We start from the raw sequence: 13,287 nt of genomic DNA on the forward strand, positions 1-13,287 counted from the left end.
ATACTTAGAAAAAGTAGTTCATGCTACTAAAAACAAATTAAACAATTTGTAGTCAAATTAACCTATGTACAGTATTTGATTTTAAGTTCAAACAAAATATAATACAAAAAGGTCACATGCCAACAAAAAATGCCACTGAGTTCACTACAGAAATTAGGAATATGTTTTTCACAAGAAATACACAAACCAAAAAATAACATTTAAATAACATTGTTTAATAAATAACAAATTAAAATACCAAATCTTTTCACAGGTGAGCTGACAATCCAGCTTCCTGGAAGGTGACTCGCACTGAGATCTAAACCTAGTGTCCATAATAAAACAGTCCCACCTGGACTTTTCACAAGTAGCCTACTCAATTGCAAAGAATGTCATATTGTTTGTTGTGAACAAACCTGGAATTTCTATTATCTTGGGCTTATCAATGGGGGTTCAGTTAGTGAAGGAATGGTAAAATTAAAATGGATCCCTTTCTTTTTATGGCCCCAAAATGTTTGTAGTTTCAGTAGTTAATTACACAAAAATGGTAATATAAAGTACATTTACTCGAATCACTATGCAAATATGAATGTAGCTGAACATCCAGCAATCTACTGCAAAATGTAGTAACACTCCTTATGTAATAACTTGGATACTACTTCCCAAAACTGGTCGTTTATCTAATGTTGCCTTGAATTTTGAATAAATAAAAAACATATAGGCCTAGGACGAATCGAAGCCTACAATAGAAACCTGTTGGACCCTGCAGGTGCCAAGACCACACGTTGGAAGACAATTGTGTTTTTGGCAGCCCCGGATGACATTGACATTGATCCTCGTGTTTTGCAGCCGAGGAGGGCGCATCTTCAGAGCGGGGGGGACAGCACACAGCAGAGGGCGGAGCCAGGGCGCACTCAAGACGCACAGCCGTATCTAAAGTTTGTCACTCCACAGAATGCTCCGTACCTGTGCGCCCGACACACCGATACTCGCCTCACCTGGACCGTCTGCGATGGAGAAAATCACATGAAATATGATGAGGATATTATTTTTTCTGTGCACACGTTCCGACCAAGGGAAACGGCAGCTGAACTGAGCTGAGACAACGTTTCTCATCTATTCCAAAAAAAGAAAAATATCAACAGCAGAAGTTCCACGGACATACAGGTAACTCAGGAATTTTTCATTTCACTGCGACCTGCTCTAAGCGATAAGCCATTTACTGTATATTGTGGGGATCACAAATGAATGTGTCTTCGTTCACATTACCAGAAATTACAATATGGAAATCATTTATTACATTGCAGGCATGTGCTATTGGCTTCAAGTCAGCCAAACGGGGACTAACCTATAGGTTCAGACATGGGAAAGCAGTTTCATATATTGGAAGCAGACAAATGATCAATTAACTGAACATGTACCACAACATAACTCCTTTTTAACTGTTGTGGACATTCACAAGAGCAAAGTGAAATCAGACATTAAAATATTGTTCAAGTTTACAAGTTCAATTTGAATTCGTGTTCACAGTATTTTGGGGGATGCAGCAGTTAAAGCATTGATATGGTCAAGAACGTTTCAATGGGATGTAGGCTAATGTGCCATCATGTACTTAGAAACAAAATAGTAATCTTGCTGCTTTTCTACCTTCAATTACTTCAAACAGTCTGGAAATGAACAGTTAAGAAATTAGAAGTAATCACACAATTCTTATGAGAAATGAATGAAATATGTACATTTATGTTGAGTAAAATGTGTTGACCAACTTGTTGCAGTTCATCATTACTCTTCTTCTTTCCCTGCTAATTCCTTATTTATTTATGTATTCGTTATTTATTGAAAGTAAACTTGTAGGAACAATCCGTGGGGACTCTGATCATGAAAAGATTTGATAGAAGGTCAAATAAAAGACCAAAATGAGGTCTAAATGAAATGCAGGGAAAGAGAGGAAGAAGATTTGGAATTAAGATTGAGAGATAATTCATTTATGGACAATAGTGCGCATGATATGATGGGATATAATAATATTCATTAAACAAATGTGTTTCAACATCATTCCGGCCGTCTGATTGGAGTTTATATTACTTATGTTTGTATAGGAAGAGTTTCATTAAAAAAATACCATTACTAAACAGCGGTGATGGATCTTTGTCTTACAAATATTGATAAACAGTTGTGGAATACTTATATTTACACAATTTACTACAGTTTACAGTAAGTCAGTATAGAAATATACACCGCCATGCATTTATAGTAGATGTAAAATATAGAACTATTAGCAAGAAAATGTAATGACGGTGAAAAACTGCAGGTGAATAGAGTAATACATTAGCTTATAGATCATGAAACCTTGCCGGTGGATTTTTGATATTAAAGCAATTATTTTTTGTATTAAAATGTTGTTAGAAATCTTTGAATGAATATGCAAATTTGGCCAAATCTTACTCATTATGCATATGCATGACATTTCTTTAAAAAAACAATAATCAGGATGTTGTATAAAGTCAGAGTTAAAGTCTCCCTTTCATTTGAACACCATATTAGTTTCCAAAGTGTTTACAGTACAGATTTTGGATACATCCTCTTTTCATTTTATAAATCAATAAATACTATGTACAGGTCTTAAGAATGTTTTTTCTTGGTTGAGTATTGAAAAAAAACTAATGTTGAGATAATGGCTGTTAAAGATGCTTGTACAGGAGAATTATACATTACGTTCCATTATACATATGCAAGCAGACAAGGTTTAGTCAACCTTTTAATTATAGTATGAAAGAAGACATGCTAGAAGCAAAATAGACAAAAATCTCAAAATTGACCAGCAGTTGATAAAACAATGCTTTTGCATGCTGTGTCTCTCCTTAAATGAAAGTAAACGGTACCGTGTTATGTTATGTTATATATATATACTGTATACATATATATATGCATAAAATGGGTAAACTCAAAGAAGTACTCCAAATTGTACTTAAGTAATGCTAGTATGGGTTATAAGTATTTTTTTTATTGACATATCTTTACAATTTTGATGGTAAATAAAATTTTGATTCCTAATAGATAAATAAAATCACATCCATGATACAATAGACAAAATTGAATGTGTCCATGAAAACGCTGAAACATGAACAAGCACATACAATTATATCAGATTCAATTCCGCGCGCGTGCATGTCTTTGTGTGTGTGTGTGTCAAACTTGATATAAAATATTATTGCATTCAATGAACAGTGGCTGAAAATGATGGCTCTGAAGACATTGTAAGTCCAGTGTGAAAGAGTGTTGTGTTTACACTGTGTCCACTCAGAAGAGACGAAAAGCTACAAAAATGCTGTTAAAAAGCTTTTGTCAATAGAACTGCTGTAGGTATGTAGTAAAATGCGCAGTAGGTAAAAGCATTGTGAATGACTCAGTGTCTCATAGACACTCCTAAATCACTGACGATGTGTAGCTGTTGCTCATATCTGAACTATCTATGCAATTAATCACACAGCATACGTGTACTGTTGCTTAATTTATCAGCAGAGATTAGCCTTCCATCTCGAGTTTTGTATAACAGTAACTTAATCCAAATAACATTTTAATTCCAAAGCCAGTCAGAGGATATTATAAATTCAGTTTCATTCCATCTTCAATGACAGGTTTGGGGCCAGATTTTGGTCATTACACCAGCTCTTTGCGTTTGTTTCAACATGTTTAGAGTTTTTATGGTGTGGATGCGGAGTATTTGCCCACACACGGTTGATAAGCGAATGAACATGCTGATTTTAACATAATATAAAGTTTAACTAGTGCTGACCTGACCCCTGACGCACTGATCGGTTCCAATTCACCTATCTTGTCCTCCGAGCTGGCTAGAAAAAAACGGATTTTAAATCCATTTAAACTAAAGTATTAATGTTTCATCTGTGTTATCCATCTAAAATGAGATACGGGAGATTTGTGGTGGATAGACTCAACTGGGCCTGTAAATTATTCTGGAAACTGGGCTTCAAAATGTATGAATGCAAGTTGTAGCTGCTGTTGGAGAAGTCTTATTATTAGCTTCTTAAGGTGAGAAACTGCAGGTGAATAGGGAGACGTTTTTTAACTTATAGATATCATCATGAAACTTTGCCAATGATTAAAATCATAATTTCTTTTTGTATTACCAAAAATGTTTAAATAAATGTGCAAATTTGGCAATATCTCATTTCATTTCATTTAACTTTTATTTATCCTCGAGAGACCAATTGAGGGGTGACCCTCATTTACAATGACGTCGAGTTCAAACAAATTCAAAGGAAAAACAACAATACATACACAATATTCAATGCAAATAAAGTACATCAAATACACGAAACATTTACACAGTGGTGAAGAGTGGCAGCAATTAAAATGAAATGGGTGAAAGTACAATATAGCCTAATTAAAACAGTTACAGGTAGAGTTTGGCAGATTTAAGATAGTTTGTTTAAATTGGTTAAATGATATGAAGGTATTTAGTTTAATTTGTTGCTGTAAGTTGTTCCAGGAGTCAGGTAGCCTGGAAATCCAGACCCTGATATCTTGAACGATAGAGGGTCTGGCCACGATCAATAGTAATTTCCAACTCAAGGGGCGGCTCCTACTCGTGCATTTCAAATGCCACTGCACGCAGTTGGATAGCACTACAACCAATCAGAGCGATGCACAAGGTGCGATGCACTAGCGAACAGCTGTTAAATTAAACGTTTGCCGTTGTCGGTCGGCAAAACAGAACATTCCACTTACTTGCTAATGAAAGATTTGAGTGCCGTCTTCCAAATCGTTAAGGGTCGAGGCCAAAGCAGTCTCAAACTCACACAACATATCCGCAGCCATCTTTGATGTTTACTATCACGGCTTCGACGTCGCATGCACGTCACTGTCGTCATCCGGTTACGTCCTCCCCAGAGTACCATATAAATGGCTCTGGCGTGCCCATATTAGATAGAACCAATTGAAACCATAGCCAGATTTCTGGTTTTCTTGATAAAGCTTCAACGGAGCGTGTCCAGACCAACACGCGCAGCAAATTTAATTGGGTTTGGGAATGCCAGGCTAGGAGTCAGGGACACTGAAGCTAAAAGCTGTCTTTCCCAGCTCAGACCCGGGCTTGTGGGACATGAAGCATAAGCATGTCAGTGGAGCGGGTCTGACTGGTTACGTGTACATTTGCATCTTAAATGTAAATCTAGATGTTGGATAAAGTCAGTTAAAATCTTTATTTCATATACAAGATATTAGTGTCCAAAGTTTTTACAGAACAGATTCTTGAGACCAAAAAAATACTATGTATAGGTCCTAAAAACGCATTTCTGCATATTTTCTAACTAGAAAATGTATAATAAATCAAACAATTCATGAAAAAATCATTATTTAATAACCTTCAGAATAGTGCTAAGAATTATTGAAGTTTGAGAGATTGTAATTGATTTAAGTGCTTTATATGCAGAGATTCTTGCTTTAGGGTATAGAGAAAAACTAATGTTGAGATAATGGCTGTTAAAGATGGTTGAATAGGAGAAATAAACATCCACATGTACATTTTGGACCGTTTATACAAACTATATAGACATGTTATGGAAAAAAAATAACCAAATATCTTAATATTGATCAGTGCTTGTTTTGCTTGCTGTGTGTCACCTTAAATCAGAAACCCTGGTTGACACTGGGAATATTTGTGCAAACACAAATTGTAAAAAGGGTTATTAAAACTCAAGAAGACTGCACTCATATTGTTGCTCTTTCATATTGAAGATCACAAAGATAAACGTTCGCTCCCTCTCCCTCTTTGCCTCTTCTTAATGGCAGACTTGCAAAACTGGGGGCTTTGCTGGGTCTGGGTTCGGGCAGGTTTTATGACCAGGCCTCTGTCATTGCTTGGTACTATCCTCCCCCTCCTCCAGGGGCTGCCCGTCCCCCTGGGGGCCCCCCTGTGCCAGCTGTTTCCCTCGGAGGAGCCTGTGATGCTCCCAGCACTTTGGCCAACCGAGGAGGAGGAGGATGCTGCTGTCTTCCTTTGTTTACGGTTGTGTCAGTAAAGAGCGGAGTTGGGGCGACCATTCCAGTCGCATTGAGTCGCATTCCCCAAAAATTACAGAGCGGCTCTGGCTCCAGGCCGACATTGAAATAAATCAGCTTGACCTTTAACACCAGACCTTTCATTAGGGAATTCCAAACTAATTGCTTTACGATTTCATTGCGACTAAAAAGCATCTCGGTGTGGGTTCAGTTGAACCCTTGAGAAGCAAGTGTAATCATGTTGGTTTTGGTTGTATTGACAGAACAAATTGAGATCTACAGAGGGCATCCTTGACTGTCAGCCAGCTTCTATGGGCCTGCACTAAGGCCGTGTCCACACATAAATGGATATTCAAAAAAGCGCAGAATAACTCCCGTACACACACCTTTGTTTTAGAAAATCTACCACAATGCAAAAACACATTGGAAACACTGACGTTACTGTGCAAGGTCAGTAACGGGCAATATGTGTCCTGTCAAAGCCCACAGATGAACATTGTGAGCATGCGCATTGAGCATGTCCTTGAACGAAGTTGGCGCATGTTCAGTAGATGTAAACAACAATTGACCGCCTCTGGTTTCTCGGTCCCCACAAATACAAGATACAGAGTTTTTCTTCGGTTTTAGTGTCCGGTTGTGACATTTGAGTGTGGACAAAAGGCCAAACTGCACAGACAATAATACGGTTACCAAAATACCCCTCTATACATGTGGCCCCTATGGCCTCAGTCATGTACGTCTTACACTGGAACCCAACGTCTTGTTTGTGGATCGAACTTGTGCCGTTTGCTATGCCAGATATGACTAAAGATACCAGCCTCTAAAGCTTCAGACTTTACGGTTTCCTGCTGTAAAGATAATTGTAGATGTTCCAGGCCAGGGGGGTGTGGTGGAAGTCAACAAGATTGTTTGGGGCTAGGACATGTTTGGAGCCAGGCGCAAGTCTCGCTGGCTGGTAAAGCTTCTTCGTCATAAATTTCCACAGACTTGTCCAACTTTAACAAGCTTTGTGTCACCTTTGGAAATATGAAACCCCTCCCCCTGCTGACTGACGATGATGAAGTGCATACCTGGAGTGTGTTGGGGACAGGATGCCGTTTCCGAGCGTGTGCCCGTAATTATATACATAAAGTAATTGTTCTTGTGTTATTGTTGGGACTTCCATTCAGCGGCTCCTGAATGCCGTCAGACTGCAACTGTTGATGCTTTCTGCAGTCAGTTGTGTCTAAAAGCTGGACTGTTTTTTACGGGGCTCCTTCTTTTATAACTTGCCTTCAGGGCTGTTGTTGTAAATCATCTGCGATTTATAAAAAAAATAAAAGACTGGTTCTTCTGTCTGCCAGGTTTCACATCTACAAACCTCAGAGACGTACAAATAGACTTTGGCCTGCAGCCATACCTCCCTGGAACTTCTTCCTTTACCAAACTGCTTTCCTGTCAACACTCCTCTTCACTCCGGTCCCTCCCCCCCGCCTCTGCCTTTTGCACAGGGCCGATGGTGATGTTGTTTTCTTTGCTCTTGTCTTTGACTGTCCTCCATGGGAAGTACCTGGCAGCGGATGCATGTGGCTTCTGCCTGGACATGTCTACCCCCCCCCCCCACTCCCTCCCCCCCCTCTCTCTTCTGTCTCCACGGCCACGCGGCGTGAGAACTGCAGTATCCATGGCAATGAGCGAGGAGTTCACAGGGTTGGTTATTCAAATGTTGTAGACAGGAGGATTTGAGCCTGAGTGTCTGCACTTCAAAACGTTTAGAAACGTTAGATCAGCAGAAGCTGAGTAAATTCAAAGGCTGGAAGAAAAAAAATGACCTCAAAACTTCAAAGTTCAAAGAACACACTCAATGAGAACATGAGAAAGGGGTGAGTTGATACCAGATTTGATGAGATAACACAGCCAGTTTCACTTGATGTCCAACTTGTTGAAACTGTGCAAAACTTCAAATATCTTGGCACAATTCTGGACTCAAAGTCGAGTTTCTCCGAGAACACTGTGTGGTGATTTTTAAGAGATACCTCACACATACTTTACCTCCTGAGGAAACTGAGTGGCCTTTGTGTCAGTCCGCAATTTTAGAACTTGTATATAAATCAAATGTAAAGAGCGTTTTAACCTTTCACCTTCCGGCCTAGTTTGGTCACTTTGATTGCAAGTCCAAGAACAAACTTTCTAGGGTCGTGTCATAGCAAGCACAATAGTTGGAAATCCACAAAAGGCCCTGACGCAACTTTTTGAAGAAAGGGTAAGGAGAAAAGCGAGGAGCTTAATCTCAGATGGCTCTCATCTTCGTTTAAGCCAGTTTCAACCTCTGCGCTCTGGGAGGCGCTATAGAGCCCCTTTTGGTTAATAAAAAATATATTTAAAAAATCATATATTCTAAGTGCAATCAATATTATGTGTGGTTTGGTTGGTGAGCCAAAGACAAATATATACCCCGCCAGACAATAAAGATATTTTCTATTGTATTCTATTGTATTCTATTGTATTCTATTCTATTCTATTCTATTCTATTCTATTCTATTCTATTCTATTCTATTCTATTCTAACAGTTTGTGTTCTTTCTTCCTGCAGGTTCTTTCAATGCTTCGCCATCCCACTATGTGCTAATCTTCTCAGCGTTCCCCAAAAGACAGTGAACAACACTTTAAGCGGCTGTCCTCATCATCAACAGTCTTGCACCTGCACCAGCTGCACACATGGCCCACCCTTATGAGCCTTGGTTACGGTCAGCACCGTCTAGTGGCAGCTCAGAAGACATGAACATCCAGTCCTGGTGGGACCTCCACAGGGACGTCCAGTCAGGGAGCTGGATCGACCTGCAGACGGGCCAGAGTGTTGGCTTGCCTTCAGTGAATCCAGGAAGCTCCATGGGGTTGCAGCACTCCCTAGGGCCTTATGGCTCTGACCCACAGCTGTGTAGCTTACCTCCGGTTCAACACACTCATGCCTCTCACTCATCTCACCTCTTTGCCCAGGATGGTTTCAAGATGGAGCCGCTGGCACAGGAAATGCTGCAGCAAGAGCCGTTCTCCCTGGAGGAACCGCAGGAGAACCCCATCTCAGTCCGCCCTAAGCCCACACGCCGCACCTCCTCCAGAGGGGCAGGCCAGGCCGCATGTCGCTGCCCGAACTGCGTCCACGCCGAACAGCTGGGGCAGAGCACCGACGACAGTAGGAGGAAACACATGCACAACTGCCACATCCCTGGCTGTGGCAAAGCCTACGCCAAGACCTCCCACCTGAAGGCCCACCTGCGATGGCACAGTGGGGACCGGCCCTTTGTCTGCAACTGGCTCTTCTGCGGCAAGAGGTTCACCCGCTCCGACGAACTGCAGCGCCACCTACAGACGCACACCGGTGCCAAGAAGTTCAGCTGTGCGTTGTGTCCGAGGGTTTTCATGCGAAACGACCACCTATCCAAGCACATGCGCACGCACGAGTCCCCGCCTGGACACGGGGAGGAGAGGGTGAATGGAGAGGGGAGGATGGAGAAGGGCTTTGATGCAACTACAACTCAGTCATCCACAAATGTGTCTGCATCCGACGCCACAGAGCTGAAGCTGAAATGTGAGACGGACCACTCAGTCTCCAGCGTGTCAGGGCAGTCCGGCTAAGATCAGCCCTTTCAGAATAATGTTTAGCGGTTAAACGTAAAGCATTGGTTCCTCTCTCTGGAGGTGTCATAGGTTTACGTCAAGAATACATAGAGAATAGAGAATAGAAAAGAGGTTTGGACAAATTTTAACAGACTTAAGTTGGATGGAACACAAAGTGTTTGCCTGTGGTCCTGTGAATTGATCAACTGGGCTAACTCAGTGATAATGGCAATGTTATAGCACAGAGAGACAGCAACTTCTGTCTGTTTACTATAAGTGAAAGGTGGCTGGAGGCAATAAAACGTAAGCTGCAGCTTGTTGCTGGACTTCCATTGCTGCTAGAGCTACCACCAGCAGACTAAGAGACTGGGATGAGATCAACTGAAGGTTGCTTGTTTACTTGTTTACACTGAATTTAATCAAATGTGTTACTAGAAGAGTTAACTCAATGTTTGTCTCCAACACACTTTAATTTACCAATTTCAAAGGCAGTATGCTTTTGAAAGGCCAAAACAAACAGTGATATTTTGTTTTTGCTTCAAACTTTCAGCATATGTGTAAAGCGATACTGTACAAGTTGTGATATGACACTGGAATATAATAGAACATTTTTTCATTTAAAAAAAGTCAGTAGCCATTTGGAAGGGTGAGAGTTCATGCCTCCAAACTGTGTGTGTGTGTGTGTGTGTGTGTGTGTGTGTGTGTGTGTGTGTGTGTGTGTGTGTGTGTGTGTGTGTGTGTGTTGGTATGAAAGTCATTAAAATGTTATCAACGAAAGGAAAGTACAACAGAATGTTGTGCTGTGGCAGCATGATGTTCATATCAATATAATATAATGTAATATAATATAAAATAATATGATATAATACAATATGATACAAAAAAAAACGGTAATTCCATGCACTACAAATGCTACCACAATGGTGTGTAGTAGTTTTAAAGGCAAAAACTTAAAGGTCACCTATTATGCAAAATGCACTTTTTCAATATCGATCCACATTGTATCTAGAGACGTCCAAAGTATGAGAAAAACAACCATCTCCACCTCCACCTTTCAGAAAACCTGTGTTCAAAATCCCAGTTTTTCTCCCGTTATGGCGTCAGAAAGCCACGCCCTCTCATTAACGACCTATCCTGTCACTACCTACTCCTTGGATAAGCACACACCCATATATCTGTGTTAGATTCAGGGCCAATCAGAGCAGACTGGGCTTTTTGGAAGGCGGGGCTTAAAGAAACAGGCACCAAACTGGAGTGTTTCGGGCATAGGCTGAAAGAGAGGAGATTGAGCGATGGCACTGTGAGAAATATAAAGGTTTTTTTGGACATACCACCATGAAAACAGTTTTTAGTGGAACCCCAAATGACAATTTAATAACTGGAAAATTAGCATAATATGTGACCTTTAATGAAATTATCATACAGTAGGAGAATGTCTTCCATTTACCAGATGGAATGAATGCAAAGAACCCTTAGGAGTGGCAGTTATATGAAAAAGGTCAACTCACAAATCACAACTATTTGAACCTGAAAAATACAGCAAGGTGATCAGAACCTCCGAGGACAGGACAGTGATGCCTGAGAGGGAATTTTCGGCCTTTAGTGTAAAACTTCCCTCACAACGCCCTCTCTGCTCCTGGCAAGTGGGAACAAGATCATCATCACCAAAGCTGGACATGCCTGATCAAATGAATCCTGGTTTGTGTTGCTAAATGCTGTTGACAGCGATCGTACTCGACACAAAACATGACGTCATGGATCCAGCCTGTCATCACTACAGGCTGCTGGTGCGGAATGAAAACTTCCAGAAAGGTATTTTATTCCAAAGGCCTCCGCAGTCCCAAGATTTAAAGCTGCACTAAATCAATGCTTTTATACTAACGATGGATCAATTGAATTGCTCTTAGTGATGAAATCAGAGAGTAATCACTCAACTCGGCAGCTGCCCTGAGCTTGAATGAGTATGCAACAGTAAGGCTGATTGGCTATACACAAAATGCAAGAAAACAAAATCAGCAAATAGCTGATTAACATTGTGGAGCATTTAGCAATTAAAGTGCAAATTATTTCCTCTAGGGATTGGTGAAGACAAAACCAAAGCTCAAAGGAGAGTGTGTTGTATTTGTCCAGCCAGAAACTCGAGAAGAATGAAAGTTTTCCCCTACATCTGTCCTCTGGATGTGTCATTAGGCAACTGTTTGCTCTTTTTTGCCATACTGTCACTAGATGGTGATTAAATGTGATTGTCATATTTATTTGAAAATAGTTTTTGATGCCCCCTAAGGGCCAACAAAAGTAAGTTACTGCTTTAACTATTTGAAATGTGCAACAGAAAATCATCGTCAGTGGCAGCAGAAGGCAGTTTTGACAAAACTATCCAGGTATACCTCTTTAAGTCTGTGTATACAGTTCTTCCAGATATCATCAGCTGGGTAAACATTTGCATGTCAGACCAAGCTGTAGCACCTATCATCAACAAAGAATGTGTGAAGTGCTCATCTGTCACCACATTTTATTAACAGCTGTTGGTGTGTCTGCTGTGTTTCCATGTTCACTGACAAATCATTAAAACAGAACTCTTTTTGGAAACATGACAACCATTACATTCTGAATTAGCGTGCAGAGTGGGACTATGTTAGCAGGCTAGTAAATGACATAACATGTAGTTTAACAACACACGCATCAAAAAGGTTTTAGGTCACTTGTTTTGAATAGCTAACTTTCATAGTCAATATGTTGTAATCAATAGTTCTATAGAAGGCAATGTGAGCATTAGGATGTACAATCACTGTCAGTAGGCTGCCATTTCTATTATGTGAGGGAACTTGCATTATTGGAGGCTCATAATTGCTCTATTTATGTATAAAAGATAAGAAATGGAAGAACTTGCTTAAAGTCAATTATTGTGTATTGACTATTATTATTGTTGTTGAAATTGTTATTATAGATAGTCTCTCATGTTGGTCACTAGAACAAGATGTTAAATTGGTTGCTGTAGTAATTGTTTGACTTTAATAAATGATTTGGAAATGTTTAATACGTTTAGTATCATGGTGTAATAACTTGTATTTAATCAATTTATTGTCCTTTATTAAATAAAAAACTATATTCGGTGGCCATGTTGAACCTTAAGATGTGATTATTATCAACTTTTCTGTGCATTTAAAATTTCCCTTAAATTTGTGTGAAAAAAGCTGCGAAAACAATGATCTTTATTTTTATGGTTGGATTGTACTGTGGCAGAAGCAGAAAGCTTGTACACATTTGTATAATGTTTTAGATACTAATTTAATGCAGAATTGGCTTTTATATCTGAATGTTTTCTAAAATTAGCTGTTCTGATTACAGCGTAGTTGTTATGCTAATGTGGAAATTAAACCATTGATTCCCAGCCAGGGTCATGGCACTGCCCAAGAGATAAGAAGAAACATCTAAGGGGTTCCAAAGATAATTCAAGATCATGTAGCCTACTATACTATATGGTACAGCAAGTTCTAATACATTTTTGCAGAAAGGTTTTTTTTTCATTTCATTGGACACTTTGACCTTTTCATATCTATTACAATCCTTCAATTGAAACAACAAATGCCAAACCAATATTCAATTAAATTGTTAATAAATCATGTCCAGGCTACATTAAGGTCAAAGCATGGTAAGCATTGCTTTGACATTGTGTGAGAAGCCAAAAACG

At 39.8% G+C, this 13,287-nt stretch overlaps 1 protein-coding gene across 1 annotated transcript; it reads left to right on the forward strand.

Moving 5' to 3' along the window:
* Nucleotides 1-939: 939 nt before the first annotated feature.
* sp6 (Sp6 transcription factor) lies at nucleotides 940-12,618 on the forward strand. The gene is made up of 2 exons (XM_080028774.1): nucleotides 940-1,146; nucleotides 8,572-12,618. The coding sequence occupies exon 2, from the start codon at nucleotides 8,697-8,699 to the stop codon at nucleotides 9,612-9,614; it is 918 nt and encodes a 305-aa protein (XP_079884900.1). The 5' UTR covers nucleotides 940-1,146; nucleotides 8,572-8,696; the 3' UTR covers nucleotides 9,615-12,618.
* The last annotated feature ends 669 nt before the right edge of the window (nucleotides 12,619-13,287 follow it).

Source organism: Ammodytes marinus (assembly GCF_949987685.1).
Source record: "Ammodytes marinus genome assembly, chromosome: 6".
NCBI lineage: Eukaryota > Metazoa > Chordata > Actinopteri > Uranoscopiformes > Ammodytidae > Ammodytes > Ammodytes marinus.